This window comes from Pongo abelii, chromosome 11, assembly GCF_028885655.2.
Source record: "Pongo abelii isolate AG06213 chromosome 11, NHGRI_mPonAbe1-v2.0_pri, whole genome shotgun sequence".
In the NCBI taxonomy this organism is placed as follows: Eukaryota; Metazoa; Chordata; class Mammalia; order Primates; family Hominidae; genus Pongo; species Pongo abelii.
In genome coordinates, this window is record NC_071996.2 from 61,546,359 (window position 1) to 61,562,726 (window position 16,368).

The following is a 16,368-nucleotide window of genomic DNA, read 5'->3' on the forward strand; positions in this document are numbered from 1 at the left end:
TTTTTTTTAATAATGATTTTTGAATGGTTAGCCATGTTTGGGAGCCACTGGTATGCTCTTTGTTCCTGTGTCTCCACAGGGCCTGCCCCCACCAGCCATGTTGTATGTGACTTTAAAAACTCTTAGAAGATCCCTCATTATCTAGTAAACTCTGTTTTTGGCAGTACTGTAAAGATAAACTTGGAATACAAATATACAAGCAGATGAATGAAAGGGATCCATTAGAGAAATAACAAAGGAAGAGTATTTGATCAAAGTAATTTGTCAGTGTATTTTGTTTGGTTCTTATGTTGATTTCCTTGTCAACATTTGCTTATTTTCATACTGATACTTGCAAGTTAGATACACAAAAAGTAATAGCTATTGAACATAATTTTGATGCTTAATTTACATGTCAATTTATAGAATTGTTAGAGGGCTCTTTTCCCAGAGTAATACTCAAAAAATGAATGAAGTAAGTAATTCACATTCCATTTTATATTTGAGAATTCATGATTAGAATGGAATGTTAATATGGTTAGCTGTAGTCAGACAATATTGACATTGTTGCTAAGATATTTTACGAGACATGTCATTGAGACTGCTGTTTGGAAAACTGAGCAGTGATTTTTTTTTTTTTTTTTTGGTGCTGATGGTGGAATAGGGATAAAGTAAACAAAATACACAAGATGCATACAAATAAGATATAGAAAAATGCAGTCATCAGCTGGGCACGGTGGCTTATGCCTGTAATCCAAATGCTTTGGGAGGCCGAGGCGGGCGGATCATGAGGTCAGGAGTTCGAGACCATCCTGGCCAACATGGCGAAACCCCGTCTCCACTAAAAATACAAAAATTAGCTGGGGGTGGTGGTGGGTGCCTGTAATCCCAGCTACTCAGAAGGCTGAGTCAGGAGAATTGCTTGAAGCTGGGAGGTGGAGGGTGCAGTGAGCCGAGATCGTGCCACTGCACTCTAGCCTGGGTGACAGAGCAAGACTCCATCTCAAAAAAAAAAAAAAAAAAATGTGGTCATTTCATTTTCTTCGTCACTCCTAGCTCCCCCCAAATACAGGCCTGGGAAAGACCTTGTTATATAGCCACATGTACACAGCAGATTTAGTCTGCTTTTTTCTAGAATGTGAGCTAAGTTGGTAGTATTTTTGAACATGTTTTTGTGGGGAAGAAACTTTAAATACTGCCTAGAAACTTTGAGGCATTTTTTTCCCCAAAATGATCCTGTTTTCCTTGTAAGGAGTTGAAGTAAGATAAATGGTAGCAGCTCCCTTTTATTCTCTCCCTTCTCTTGTAACGAGGCCTTTTGGCAGACAGCTTTGCTGACGGGACTGCCAGAGTTTGGATTTGAGTAGTTAGTGAGGGGGTGGTGTACTGGTTATAGTATTGTTCTAAAAGTCTTTTTCCCTTCCACTTATTTTTCCACCCCCAAAATGTCAGCATGTCCAACATGACAGAATGTTCCTGACAATTATCACTCAGGGAAACATGACTTGCTAAATTATCTGGAGCTAAGTCAGACTTTCTTAAGCACCAAGCAATGCTCCATGCTCAGCATACACCTTGGTTAGGGAATATGCTATCTGGGACAGTCTGGTGTGGTACGGTGGTTAAGAGTTCTGACTCTGGAGTCAAACTGCCTGGGTTCAGTTCTGGATCTGCCACTTGCAAGGTAGGGGATCCTAGGCAACTTAGCCCTCCTCCAAACCTTGATTTCCTCATCTGCAGCAAGGGGGCAATGACAGTGTCATTTCAAATGGAATGGGGTGAATAATTAGTGTATTCAAGTTAATGTGTTGCTGTGGCTTGTTCTCACCAAAACCTCATGAATGGCTTGCTGCTGTTCTCCTGCAACAAGTCAGAGTTCTTGCTCTGGGAAGACTGGGTGAGTCCTCATGGGAATGGATTAGTTCCAGAGAGAGTGGGTTGTAACAAAGCCAGGATACTTCTCAGCTTTTCCCCTCTTTGCTTGTGTCCACTTCCCCTTTGACTGTCTCTGCCATGTTGTGATGCATGGGGAAGCCATGGCCTTGCCCTTGAACTTAGCCTGCAGAACAATGAGCTAAAGAACTCTCTTTTCTTTATTAATTGCCTAGTCTCAGGTATTCTTTTATAGCAACTCAAAATGGACTAATATATAGATGTAAAATACTTAGCAAGATGTCTGGCACACAAAGGAAGGGCTTAAGAACTGCCAGCTTAATCATCATTATTAGGGCAGATATACACAATGGGCATTGTGTTAGTCCATTTTGCATTGCTATAAAGGAATACCTGAGGCTGGGTAATTTATAAAGAAAGGGGGGTTATTTTGTCTCACAGTTCTGCAGGCTGTAGTGCCAGCATCTGCTTTGGTGAGGCCTCAGGAAGCCTTTATTCCTGGTAGAAAGCCAAAGGGGAGCAGGCATGTCACATGGATCTCTAGTGAACTAATAGAGTGAGAACTCACTCATTACTGCTGGGAGGGCACCGAGCCATTCATGAAGGATCTACCCCCATGACCCAACACCTCTCACTAGGCCTCACCTAGTGGGGATTACATTTCCACATGAGATTTCGAAGGGGCAGACGTTCAAACTCTATCAGGCATACACACATAGGTAAAACAGTACTCAATATAAATCCTGTCTTGTTACTCAGGAATGAAACAGTATGTGAAGTTCGAGGATAAGTGGCCTCTGGCAGTAATCTCAGGGCTTGGTGAGTAATTGGGATGGAGAATGGCTTTAGCAGTGGGGTATCCTGTGGTTAGTTGTTGTCCCTGGGTTGGCCTCATTGCACAGCTCTGGGGGCACTATTAACATAGACGTGACAGGTGTGACATGGTGGTCCGCTACCATTGTCATTTCTCATGTCACCTTCAAGAAAGTGCTGTGAAAAAAATGTGGAGTTCTCTGTTATTATAAATTAAGAGGGTGTATTTGGATTTTTTTGAGAAAGTTTAATGTTAAAGCATTAACTGGTTGAGATTGCAGATAGCTGGGGCAGTGAGGCTCCTTTTAAGTGTTTTGAAGCACCTAGGGTGAGGCACTGGATCTTGGACCCTGCAGTGTCTGTAGGGTGAAGCTGATCCAGAACTCCATTGTGAGAACAATCAATAGGAAAGACCATCTGACATTAGAGAGACCTGGATATGGGCAGTTGGAGCTACATGGGCAAGTATGTGGCAGGCGGATTGAGCAACAACAGTGGGCATAGCTCGAGGTGCCTGAATAGGGGGAAAGTGAGACCTTCCTGGAAGAGGACTCATGAGAGCAGGAGCCTCAAGAACTTGACAGGTGTCCAGTGTGGAAGCTTGCAGGGGAACCTCTGGAAATAAAGGGAGATGGATACAAATTTGAGTTTCAAATAAATATTCACTGGAAAATAAAGTATATTTTATTTTATAAAACATGTCAGAATGTATGTCAAACTGAAAATGTAAAAGGAAGGGGAAGAAAACGTTCATACTTCCACTCCCTTCAAAATAACCACCATCATCTTACTGCCTTCTAACTTTTGGATCATATATCTTACTTATTTTTCCATTGTTATCAGACAGCATATAAAAGATTGTGTATACTAGCTTAAATGTTTTTTTCTACATGTTTTTGAAAATGTTCATATGGTAAACTGATTTTTTTTTTTTTGTAATTTCAGTTCCTTGGCAATGGAAACAGTCATTGTGGTGTTCCGTGCTACTCTGCTTGTTTAGAGGGGTGGGTGGGGGTAAAGAGCGCTTTCCTTGCCCAGCGTCCCAATCATGTGAAAAATGTAAACTATTGTCAGTGAGTCTGGCAGGCAGCATCAGTTATTGCTTTAAGGGTCTCCAGATAAAGTAAGAGATTCTTTCTGCATTGTGGGGTGAAGGATGTGGTTCAAAAAGCCCATTTCCTGAAAGAGAAGGCTGTGGAAGAGGGGCAGTTGAGTGAAGTGCTGGAAGGCCAGGATTGGGTTATAGAGTTTCTTATATTTTTTAAAAACCATAATGTCCCCACTGTTGAGTAGTGGATTCTGTTTTTTCTCTGAAGGAACTTGTTTCTTTCAGAAGGATAAATGGGTTGTACATTTTCTGAGCTTTTGAGTATCTGAGAATGTTTTCTGGTTGATATCATGTATAATAGCCTGGTGCAGTTTTAGAAGATTTGGCCGTGCTTTTTTTCTCCCTCAAGTTTTGTAGATGTTGCTTTTTTGTTTTTCTGTTTTTTTTTTTTTGTCATTGTTGTTTGTTGTTTATTTGTTTGTTTTGTTTTTGTTTTTTTTTTTGAGACAGGGTCTCCTTTTGTTGCCCAGGCTGCTGTACAGTGGCACAATCACGGTTCACTTCAGCCTCAACCTCCTGGGCTCAAGCGGTCCTCCTACCTTTGCCTCCCACAGGGTTGGGATTACAGGTGTGAGCCACCACACCTGGCCAGTGTTGCTCTTTTGATTTCAGGCTTTCAGTGTTGGAGGGGAGGGGACAAGGGTTGTGGGTGAAATTGTGTTCACCAAAAAGGTACGTTGCAGTCCTAACCCTTGATACCTGTTAAAGTGATCCTGTTTGGAAATTTGCTCGTTGCAGATGTCAGGAAGTTCAGATGAAGTCACGCTAGGTTAGGGTGGGTCCTAATCTAGTATGACTGTTGTCCTTGGGAGACACAGACACAGAGGGAGAATGTGATGTGATGACGTAGGCAGAGATTTGAGGCATGAATCTATAATCCAAGGAATGTCAAGGATTGCTGACCACACCAGAAAGGAAGAGAAAGGCATGAACTAGATTCTCCCCGAGAGCCTTCAGAGAGATCATGGCCTTGCCTGACACCTTGATGTTGGACTTGGAGCCTCCAGAAATGTGAGAAAGTAAACTTCTGTTGTTTAGGCCACCCCATTTATGGAACTTTGTTACAGCAGCCCCAGGAAACTAACACAAGAGTTCTGAGTGCAGTCGGGCTCTGGTGCCTTTCAGAGGCTCTGAGGTTTTGTTTGTATCCTAGTGAAACACCTTTTTAATGCTTACCTGGAAGCCTGTGACAATTTTTCTTAGGTTTTTAGAAAAATTACTCTATCTTGTCCTTATTTCTTCTCAGAAAGGTTTTTGTTTCCCATATCTATAATATTTTCTCACATTGTTAAAATTTTAGTTCCTTCCCTCTGCTTCTTGGGGAAACCTTCCCGAGCGTATTCTCTTTATCATGGACTAAGTTTTCTATAGTATCAATTTTCCTTGACTACCTGAAATGTGGATCATGGTTTCATTATTGCTTTTTAAATTTCCTGCTTTTCTTTCCTTATCTTTAATAGTCTATAGTATAGATATATAGTATAGAATGCCTTAGTCTGTAGTATAGCTCAAGCTTGTCTAACCCACGGCCTGTGGGCCACATGAGGCCCAGGACGGCTTTGAATGCGGCCCAACAAAAATTTGTAAACTTTCTTAAAACATTATGAGACTTTTTTTGTGTGACTTTTTAAAAAAACTCATCAGCTATCATTAGTGTATTTTACGTGTGGCCCAAGACAATTCTTCTTCCAGTGTGGCCCAAGGAAGCCAAAAGATTAGACACCCCCGGTATGGATTGTCATCAGGAAAGAAACACTCTATGAAGGGTCTAGAGGCCAGGCCATCCTATATTCTATTGATGGTACCAAGCGGTTCACAGAATTTTGTTCTCAGTCATCTTTGAGTGTTCAAGCAGATGTTCTCTTTCCTTTCACTAATAAGCTATGTTTTCTCAGTCCCGTCATTGATTATTTTGGGTGGTGGTTGGGGGAGGCTTATCCAAAGAGAAAAGATGCAATCAGCCGGGTTTTACTGATCTGGATCTGTTGTTCCTGCTGGTGGGCATGGGGTGGAGATACAGAGGCCGACTCCAGGGTCAGGGGTTTGCTATCTTCCCCCCTCCACGGTGGGCTGGGCTCTGATATTTTATAGACTGGAGTGTGGTTAGGCCACTAGTTGTTTATTCCAACAACAAAGTATCCTCTTTTGTCATCTTTAAAATTACTGGGAATTCTTTCCTTTTCTGGCATTCTCTTCCTTTTAGTATGGTTTTTTTGCACTTGCGAGTTTTCTTACTTTGTAGTTAGATATTTTACTAGGGTATTGGGAGAGGCCTTGCCAGGACTGCTAGCCAGATGCAGTTTTAAAAAGAAACAGGAATTCATGCGTTTATCGCCTGCACCCCACCTCCACCCTTCCCTGCTCCTTGAGTGGCTGTTCCCCCTCTTCTCTTTACTTCTCAATTCCTTGGTCCTGTCCTGCCTCGTTTCCTTCCTTTTTAGCATCTGTTTTCTTCCCTGTCCTCCCATTACACTCCAACCCTCATGTCTCTCTTTCCCTCTTTCCTCCCTGACAGACTGGATGTTTTCCTAGTGCTTTGGATTATCCATGTCCCATGTGAGCGGGCATCTGCAAGTGTGCCCACACCCAGCCACCAACAGCAGAGATGACCAGGACCTGGAAGAGAAACAGAAGGGTGGGAAGAGAAGAAATGCCAGCTGACCCAGAGCCCATCAATGACAGGAGTGTGGCAGGCTCAGCACTGCTGGCATCCAACCTTCAGAGCAGGGCACTGGCATTCTTCCTGTCATGCCCGTGTCCACTGTAGTCAGCTGCAAACAAGCTTGCCTCCGAGCAGTGCCTACACACATGTCACTTGGAGCACATGCTTTGTGCAATAGAACTTCATTTCACCCACTCGCCAAGTTAGGCCTTAGTAGGTGGCCCATTTATCCTAAAGATCTTAAAATTGACACATGGCTCAATCCTTGGGAATGTACATTTAAACATTTACAGGAAATGTGCACATAGGAAAAAACATAAACCATCTAAACGTGTGTATCTTAACACCCATGCTTCAGTTGATCAGTTCCCATTCCCAGAGGCAGCCACTGCTACTGGTTCGATATGTATCCTTCTTGGGACCCTCCATGCATGTACAAGTGTCCATGTTTGTATAGATGTAAACATAATATGTGTGCATACATACATATATAGATACACATATATATACACATATACCCTCAAGGAATGTACATTTGGAATGGAAACTTTTATTTTAATCGTCTGCATTACTTAGTACAGTAGGCCTTGTAGTTCCTTTTCTCCCGACCTCGTTGTCTTGGGAAGTAGCATAAGCATTCCAGATCTTTTTGACCACCTTCTTGATTCTGTGGCTCTCGGTCCTGGCTGCACAGTAAAATCACTTGGTGAGCTTTAAAGACCATCGCCTGTGCCATTTTCCCAACCAGTTAAAACAGCCTCGCTCCGCAGGGATCGGGGGTCCCTCTGCGTGGAGGGTGTTGGGAACTGCTGCTCTAATCAGATGTAGCATCAGTAGGCCTGGCAGAGCCACGGAATTCCAGCTGCAGTGTGTTCCACAGGACTGGTGGACCTGGACAAGTCTGTGCTGGCAAGGAAATGTAGAATCCCAAATTCCATGCACATTGAAGATGAATCCTGCCAGGTTGCCTTCCACCACAGCTAGCTTGCGACTTCACCCTTCATCGGGCCAGGCAGAATGACCGGACCCAGCGCCGCTGTGCCGCAGAAGCAGCAGGCCCAAATGCTGCAAGAGTTAATAAATGTCCAGTACCCATGGAGAGGAGAGGAAACTAGGGTGCTTGATGACTAAACACCTATCCTGGATCCACTTCGCTTGTATGGTGACAGCATGAGGTGTGACTGAGAGAAGATTAATGATCACTGGGCCTGGGTACCTCCCAAAAGGAGTGCTGCAGGAGTGCTGTGGAGCTAATTAACCAGCCGGCATGAAAAATGAAAATAGATGAGGGAACAGGGTGTTTTTTTATCCCCCTGTGGTGGCTCAGTACTGTGCGTAGACCTACATATACTATTTTTGGTTTTCCTTCTTAAGTATGCAAAATGACATAATGTTGAAAGCCTTTCTCAGTAGCCTTCTCCAAGGGGAGCAATACTGAGACAGTGGACTCTGGATCCCACTGCCTGGGTTCAGACTCAGCTCTGATACATGCCAGAGTGGCCTTGGGCAAGATACTTGATCCTTTCTGTGCCTCAGTTTCTTCATCTGAAAAGGGAGCTAATAGCAATGGCTAATTTGTGGGGTGGTTGTGAAGATTAAGTTTAAATAATATATATATATAAAGCACCCAGAACCCTGTCCTGGCACCTAATACATCTAAAATTAAAAAAAGCATTTATTTTAAATTGCACCCCTCTGGGAGTTTGGGGGTGGGAGTTTTTCTGAGGTCATTTATTTTTAAAGCACAGAAACTCTTGCATGCTGATATGTCTTAAAAGGAAAACTTTGACAATTAGAGAGGAAATGCCAGTCTGTTTACTCATCTGTTTCAGGATAAGGCATATTTGTACGTTTGGTTCTATAACCATTGAGTATTAAGAATAAAACCATGCGGACAGTATTTACTGATCTCTATTTAGATCCCACTTGGTGGATTTTTGAAGACAAGGGTATGCTGTCCTGTTGGCTAGGTTTCTTGTACCCTAGGGGTTAGCTGCTTTCTTGCCTCTTAGTGGTATTGTTTGAGAATTAATCATGATTGTCTGAATAAGGTTTTTGAAAATTGTTTTCTTGGATGCATTTATTTTGAAAATGTTCTGCCTGAGTATTAGGAGATTCTATAAGACATAAAATGGCTTAAAGTGCTTTTAGTTGTAGTCTTCTGAAGGGTCCAAAAATGATACCAGATCTTGTGGAAGAAATCTTTCAGTTTTCTGTAAATATGGCGGGGGTGTGTGTGTGTGTGTGTCTAGAGTTATGTGGTTATAAAACCTTTAAGAAACATTAGTGCACTGTAAGGCGGGGACTGCACAAAAGATGCCCTAACACATTTAATGCCCTAGTTAAATGCATTGCACAAGTCCCGTTTTCTGGAGCTGGATAAACAGAACATCTTTCTTTTTCTATTCTAAGCTTCTATCGCCCCACCCCACCTCAGCCACTTCAGTGGCACAATAAATGGAAATCTTATTTCCTGCCTCTGCAGACCTATTTACCTGAGTGTCTAAGTGCACCCTTGCCTTTCTCAGGCCTTCCCTTCCTGAAATATGCTTTTACTTTCACCTCCTTGCCTTCATTGCCCTCATTTTTTAAAGCTGTCTCTAATCCTGCACTCTATGTACTTTAATCTGTGATGTTGGATGTTGCCATTCTGCATAGCTGCCTTTAAACATTCATCTCCCAGATTGACATTTTCTTCCATTATGAATTGAAATCCCTTTTCACAGCCTGTAATGGTAGAAACATTTTAAAATAAAGAACTATTATCAAAAGCCATTTCTGCCAATTTAAAACACCTTATTGGGTGGCTTTATTCCCTTTGATAATTTTGTTATCTTTGCAAACTATGACTTTGACTTATTTGTATGCGTATATATTTTTATTTATTATGAACAGAGAGGTTCTTATAGATGTCTGTGTGTCCCCTTGCCCTTTCTGGACTTTTATTTTTGGACTTAAAGGAATTGATGATTTTAAAAGAAGCAAAGGAGTGTGTGTATATGAGTGACAGAGGCTATACGTAACCTGCAAAGCCTGAAATATTTACTGTCATACCCTTTGCAGCAAAGTGTGCTGACTCCTTATGTATTTAAAATACTCATTAAAAATGTGTCTGTTTTGGGGATCTCTATCTTTTTCCCCAAATTAAAGCTCTTAAACATGTGAAGTGGTGAGAATGTTAGAGCCTGAGCTGACCGGTTGTGGGGAGGTTCTAGCTGTGGTCCCTCTTCCTCAGGGTTACCTTCCAGGCCCGGGTCTCCCATCTGAGACAGTGTGATTGCATTTGATGCTGTGAGATGGAAAGCATGTTGGGGTAGGTGGGACTGTCTGTGGTGTGTAAATGTTCCATGGGAAACACCTGCCAGTGAAGCTGGAGGGGGTAAATTACTAGTCATTGATAACATGGTTTTCATACCCTGGAGAGGTTGCATCGTCCTACCTGGCATTTCTGCCTGCAGCAACAGGAAGGGTGATTGAAATGTGCTTCCCATCACTTAATCAAGGTGGGGAATAAAATAGGTCATAGTTAAAAGAAAACAGTATCTATTCAAGGGTTAAGAAATATGCCAGCTGTGCTGGTTGTTGCAGTGAAACATCTTTAATTCCTCTTAAATGTCTTTAAGCTTCTGCTGAGGAATGTTGAATCTACTGGAGAATCTCTGGTGTCTTGTTGCCCAGAACCAATATTGTATTGTTCACGTGGATGCCCGTAAGAGATTTTCACTTTCTGCCCCTGGCATCATCATGATGCTCTCTTTGTTTGACCGTATACCCCTTGCCCTTGTGCAGTTAAAGCTCCTGGCTCCAGAGTGCTAGATCCACCCAGCTTTGTGCTTCCTGTTCATACATAAAACTTCTCTCCCTACTTTGTGCCTTTCTAATGAAAGGATACTGGAAGTTAGAGATCTTTCATTGCCTCTGAAAAACAAACCAAACAGAACAACGTGTTTGAGAGCGATTATAGTAAGATGGTAAAGTAAACTTGAAATGGAAACCCCCCTCCCCTTCACTCTTCTCTTAAGCCTCGGTTTATTGCAGCCTGCATAAAATCATAGTGCTGGAGCCCAGCTGCTCCAAAGGCTGAGTGCTCATGCTTACAGCATGCTTTGGAAACTCATCCCCACCACATTTGCAGTTAATGAAAATATTTGCTTTGCTTGTTATAAACAAAGTTTATGGGCAGAATTTATAATTAGGAAACTTTTTAATTCTTTTTCCCTTCAATGCCTAATTTCTCTTGTGTCATGTTGGAGAATTCTAAGTATTTAAGAAAATAAACCTTTTCTCAATGCTGTTTATTTCTGGTGGTGGTACATGTATTTCTCCCTTCTTTTGTGTCCTCATGCAAATTAAAGGACTTGAAATCTGGGTTTTTATTTGTTTTTGTATAGGTCAGTAATACTCAGGTGTGAGTAGGGGAGACAGTGCCTTCGTGGCCTGTCAGGCCATCCCACAGCCATTTGACTAGCTGGGTCTGTGATTTAGGCTATGTGAGAACAGCCACAGGGCAATGTAGCCCTCTTCAAACCACATGGAAAACCAGTGTCACCTCTTCAAGGTCCCCCACACGTCTTTTGTACGTAATGTCCTGGGGCTGTGGCCTCGGCGCTTTCCAAGTTCTGATCTGTCTCTTGGTGATTCTTGCCTGTACACCCATGAATTAGGTGACGTGATGTGGTTCTTGTAGGCACAGCACCTGCTTGCATTCTCAGTGTGAGAGTGAGGTGGTGATGAGAAAACAACCATCCCTCAGCTTTTACAAGTTTGTCAGGACAGAGGGCATCCGGCTCCACTGCGAGCTGGCATCATGGTGCAGCCCAGCTCTGCCTTAAGATCTGTTCCCTCGCCAGACAGTTGAAGGGAAAGCAGCTGGGAAAACTCGTGACCTGGCCGAAAGCCTTGAGGTGGTTTCTCAAAGATTCCAGGCTCATCCACAGTGCTATAAGACTGGCCCCTGGGTTCTAGGGATTGGTGACAGTGGTATCTTACAGTGCTGGCTAGCAAAAGAAGGTGGATGAAGCGTGTGTGTGTGTGTGGTGGGGGCCAGCCTGGGGGCCACTGCTGTCCACACAGCCTCTAGGAGGAAAGGCCTCTCACTCCTGTCTGCTTCTCTCCGTTGAGGACACAACTTTGTCCTGGGCATTTGCATGAATGTCCTTCTTTTTGTAACTCCAGTGAGAGGTGTTTTTTTGTTTGTTTGTTTGTTTTTTGAGATGGAGTCTCGCACTGTTGCCCGAGCTAGAGTGCAGTGGTGTGATCTCGGCTCACTGCAACCTCTGCTTCCTGGGCTCAAGCGATACTCCTGCCTCAGCCCCCCAAGTAGCTGGGATTACTGGTGCCCACCACCACGCCCAGCTATTTTTTTTGTATTTTTAGTAGAGATGGGGTTTCACCATGTTGGCCAGGCTGGTCTCAAACTCCTGACCTCATGATTCGCTTGCCTCGGCCTCCCAAAATGTTGGGATTATGGGCATGAGCCACTGCGCCCAGCCCTAGTGAGTTTTCTGATCTGTCTTGTTTCTTCAAATGCCAGTCATTTGGGCAGTGAGTGATAAATCTTTAGTTTCCCAGGTTTATAAAAACCATCTCATGCATAGCTAACCCAGGAGAGACTAAAATTATCTGACTTTGCTGACATGCCCATTGTGGGGCTTTTCTGTTCACTACTCTGCTGTGAGTTCCCTTTAAAAGTAAGGCATGTGCCAGCCAGGCGCTGTGGCTCATGCCTGTAATCCCAGCACTTTGGGGGCCGAGGCAGGCAGATCACAAGGTCAGAAGTTGGAGACCAGCCTGACCAACATTGTGAAACCCTGTCTCTACTAAAAATACAAAGATGAGCCAGGCGTGGTGGCGGGTGCCTGTAATCCCAGCTACTCAGGAGGCTGAGGCAGGAGTATCGTTTGAACCCAGGAGGCGGACGTTGCAGTGAGTCAAGATCGTGCCACTGCACTGCAGCCTGGGCGACAGAGCGAGACTCTGTCTCAAAAAAAAAAAAAAAAAAAAAAGTAAGGCATGTGCCTGTCCTATATGTCTCATATAAGGCATATGTCCTATGTGGAGGGGGTGACTCTACTTCCTCTTGACTCCTAACACAAAAACCAAGCACAATGATACCACTTGAAACTTGATGGTCTGGTTCATATCCCCTTTGAGCCTTGTACACAAAAATCTGCAAAATTTAGTTCCTGCCTAGCTAGGCAGCTTTCATTTTTTCTTTTTTTAAAATCTAGTCTTTGATTGTATATGTGTGTGTGTGTGTGTGTGTGTGTGTGTGTGGTTTTTTTGGTTTGTTTTTGGAGCCAGGAAGGCATAGCAAGGACTGGTTGGATAGCTTTTGTCACAGAGACTGGTGTGCTTGTGGGAAAGTTTATACGTCTTTCAAATTCTGCTGTCTGTGACTTAGAGTTTGAAGATGTTTTTAAAGAAGCAGGTAATGATTTACATTCTTTCCCTGCACATGCTCAGTTCCATCTTAGTACATACTAAGGAGTGGGGAAGGTGATTGGTGGGGAGAGGCAGGCAATCGGAGGAAAATGTGTTATCTGAATACATGAGGACTGGCTGTATTTTTTTTTTTTTTTTTTTTTGGGAGACTAGTTCCAGCCAAGATACTCTTTCTCGTATATTTTTTTAACATTGTGATTACATCCTTTCTGCTTCTTAAGGTTCTGCCTACCCTAGAATGTCAAAAATGTTTGTTCCCTGGTGCCACAAAGAAATAGCACTCAAACATAAATTTAATTATCTCAGCAAGGCAGTTTTTACTTTCTGCAGAAAGGGTGCTCATCACAGATGGAACAATGGCAAGAGCACACCTGGACGGGGAGGGGCAGGAGTTCTTATTCCTGACGCAGGTAGCCCCTGCTGCTATGTTGTTCCCCTGTTGGCTAGGGTTGGACCACACAGTCTAAGCTAATTCTGATTGACTATTTTAAAAAGGGCAAGAGTATGAGCCAGAATGGCGGGGTAAGTAGTTTGGTGGGAAGGACGGTTAGGAACAGGTAACTAAAGGTGACTTAGGTCAGAGCAGGTGACTGGGATGAGTCAGGACGGAGCAGGTAACCAGGGAACAGATGTGAACTACTAATTAGGATTGGCGGGAAAGTTGTTTACTGAAACTAGAAGCGAGAAACCAAAGAGAACCAGGAAGTTAAACTTTAAAATGGAGAATCAAAGAATAAGAGCTGAACATACTGACATACTGATTTTTTTGAAGAGAAACTTGGGATTCACCATATTTACCAATGTTTAATTTCATAATAGTAAGCTTGTTTGTCCCCAAGCTTGTTTAGGGGCGGAGTGTCGAGCGGAAGCTGCCTAATAAATGAGCAGTGTTTCCAGTCCCATGACTGGTTTGGGGCTGTTTGAGTTTTAGGAGGGTGGCCCTGTGTCATGGGGAGTGTTGAGTAGATGGGATGAGAGAACCAAGGGATGGTGCTGGGGAGGAATGTGGATGTAGGCTAGACTCTCTCTTAGACTTTTCTTATTAGAGAGGAGCAGTGGAGGCCCGGGAGTTCTGGAAGGGTTGGTATCTGAATCTGTTTTACTGATACTCATGTAAGGCTAGTAACCCCTCTCCTTTTCCTTTTCTGAGATCAAAGCTTCTTATGGATCATTCATACTTGACCTTGACCTAATCCTAGATCAGTGGCTTCCTGAATCCTTTGTTAGGGATTGAAACCAGATCAGTTAGGGTAGTGCAGAAAGGCACATGGAGCAGAGTTCACTGATGCTTGAGTTTTCCCTCACAGGGTAAAAAGTTTCAAGAGTAGTGGGGGAAAAGTCATTTAAAAAAATTCAATACACACATCTGATATATGGGAATTATATTCTGAGAATATAGTTTATAGGAATTAAATTTGCATCAACTTGTAATGAATGGATGGTTTAACCTAAGTATTCTCTCTCTACTCTAGGAGGTGACTTTGGTCCAGAGACTTCTCCAGTCCTGCCCCTTGACCACGGTGCTGACTCTCCTGTGAGCAGTCTTCCTGCAGCAGAGGACACCTATAGGGTGAGCTTGGCCAAAGGTGTCTCGATGTCTCTGCCTTCCTCACCTTTGCTGCCTCGACAGTCTCACTTGGTACAATCAAGAGCAAACAAAAAATCCCCAGGTAAATAGGCAATGAAGGAGCTGCCTTGGTTATGTATGTAGTACATGTATTGAAAATAAGCAAAACTAGTGCCCTTGAGAAATCTTCTTTGTGCCCATGAGAATGTTTTTTCTTTGTCGCAGTATCTTCTAGAAGAAATAAATCTTTTTTTTTTTTTTTTTTTAATTTGAGGAAAAAGTATGGTTTTAATAGATTCATCCTGTTTGGACTACCAGGCTAGATTTTTATAAAGATTTAAGATTTTGTTATCAGTACTGATGTTAACCAGCAATTTTGTTGTTTTCTTGCTGATGAATTAAGGAGCACTATACAGTTATGGCACCGACTAATGATGTTTCTTTCGATCAATGACAAACTGCATGTATGACGGTGGTCCCATGAGGTTATAATACTGTGTTTTTACTGTACCTTTTCTATGTTTAGATACGCAGATACTTGCCACTGCGTTAATAGTTGCCTGCAGCATTGAGTATAGTAAAATGCTGTACAGGTTTGTAGCCTAGGAGCAATAGGCTATGCCATATAGCCTAGGTGTGTAGTAGGCTATGCCGCCTTGATTTGTGAAGTACACTTGAGGATGTTCGCACAATGACAAAATCACCTAATGATGCCTTTCTCAGAATGTATCCTCATCATTAAGTGACACATGACTGTAATCCAAACTCATACGTGGTGTGTTTAAAGGTTATGGATGTAGGCAAATGTCATCTGACAATAGTATATTTATTACTACCTAGTATATGCTGATGTATTTCATTTGGTTACATCATCTAGCATTTGAACAGCTATAAAGTTTGTGAAAACTCAGACTTGTAAAGGGGTGGGGGAAATGGACTTTGGATTATTCCTATTATACTTTGGAAGTATTTTGGCTTCCCTCTATCAATGTTTTACACTTAACATTACCCAAAAAATACAAAACAGAACTTTGAGAGGTTGTGATTCACATGTGAGGAAAGCCTTTCTAAAATGCTGATACCTTGAGTTTTAAAAGTTCTTGGATTTTTTTTTAAGGTTTGTGGAGTGTTTACAAAAGGCAGGATAATTTGGGGCCCAGTTGATCATATGTCAGTGTAAGGATTCTTCTCAATTACATGTAAACATATTCAGAATCTATCAAAAATGTGCTTAGGGCTGTCAAATGGTATGTGTTTCTCTGATTTCCTGGTAATATTTGTATTACTTGAGATGACATACGCTGACTCATTTAGTAGATCTTTGAGGTTTGTGTGCGGGTAAAATTAGGAGGGCATCCTTAAAGGCTCTGAATGTTAGAAACGGTGCTATGAATTGGTGAGTGTCCAAAATCTTTTATTGTTGCAGAATTTTCTGGTTTGACAACATTGTTTACAATCCATTAATTAGCTGGAACTCAGGAACCTTTTTGGTATGAAGTAATTTCCTGTGCCAAGGAATTTGACCTGTTTATCAGTATTTGGGGAAATTCCTGGAATGTCCGTCCTTCCTTCTTTGCCCTCCCTCACTGCTGTATCTCTTTGTCACATTTCTTCTCTTCCTTCAAATCATAGTTTCCACACTGCCTGTCATACTGGGTTATCCTGATTGGAATTATTCTTCCCGAAAAGTATGCACAGTGTTTTACTTTTTCTTTATTATCAGGTATGTCATTTGTCCTTTTCCCCTGAATTAGTGTGTATATTGACCAAAAAAACAAACTTTGCTTGGCTACACTTTAGTCATGCTCCTGAACTTTCTCCTAGGTCTGTGTGTGTGTGCACACACACACATTGTCTTGTAAAATCCAGGTTTAGCTAAGAAGCATGCTACTAAGTTTAGCA

The 16,368-nt window shown here is 42.5% G+C and overlaps 1 protein-coding gene across 15 annotated transcripts in view; it reads left to right on the forward strand.

The window, feature by feature from the left end:
• TANC1 (tetratricopeptide repeat, ankyrin repeat and coiled-coil containing 1) overlaps nucleotides 1-16,368 on the forward strand; it is a 262,694-nt gene that overhangs the window by 113,728 nt on the left and 132,598 nt on the right. For 14 of the 15 annotated variants that reach the window (XM_024243336.3, XM_054548917.2, XM_054548921.2 and 11 more), the window contains one exon: nucleotides 14,372-14,569. In XM_024243336.3, the coding sequence (XP_024099104.3) occupies nucleotides 14,372-14,569 (198 nt within the window). Of the gene's footprint in view, nucleotides 1-14,371; nucleotides 14,570-16,368 lie in introns of those variants that run through there. The other variant, XM_009237752.4, reaches the window with a different exon arrangement.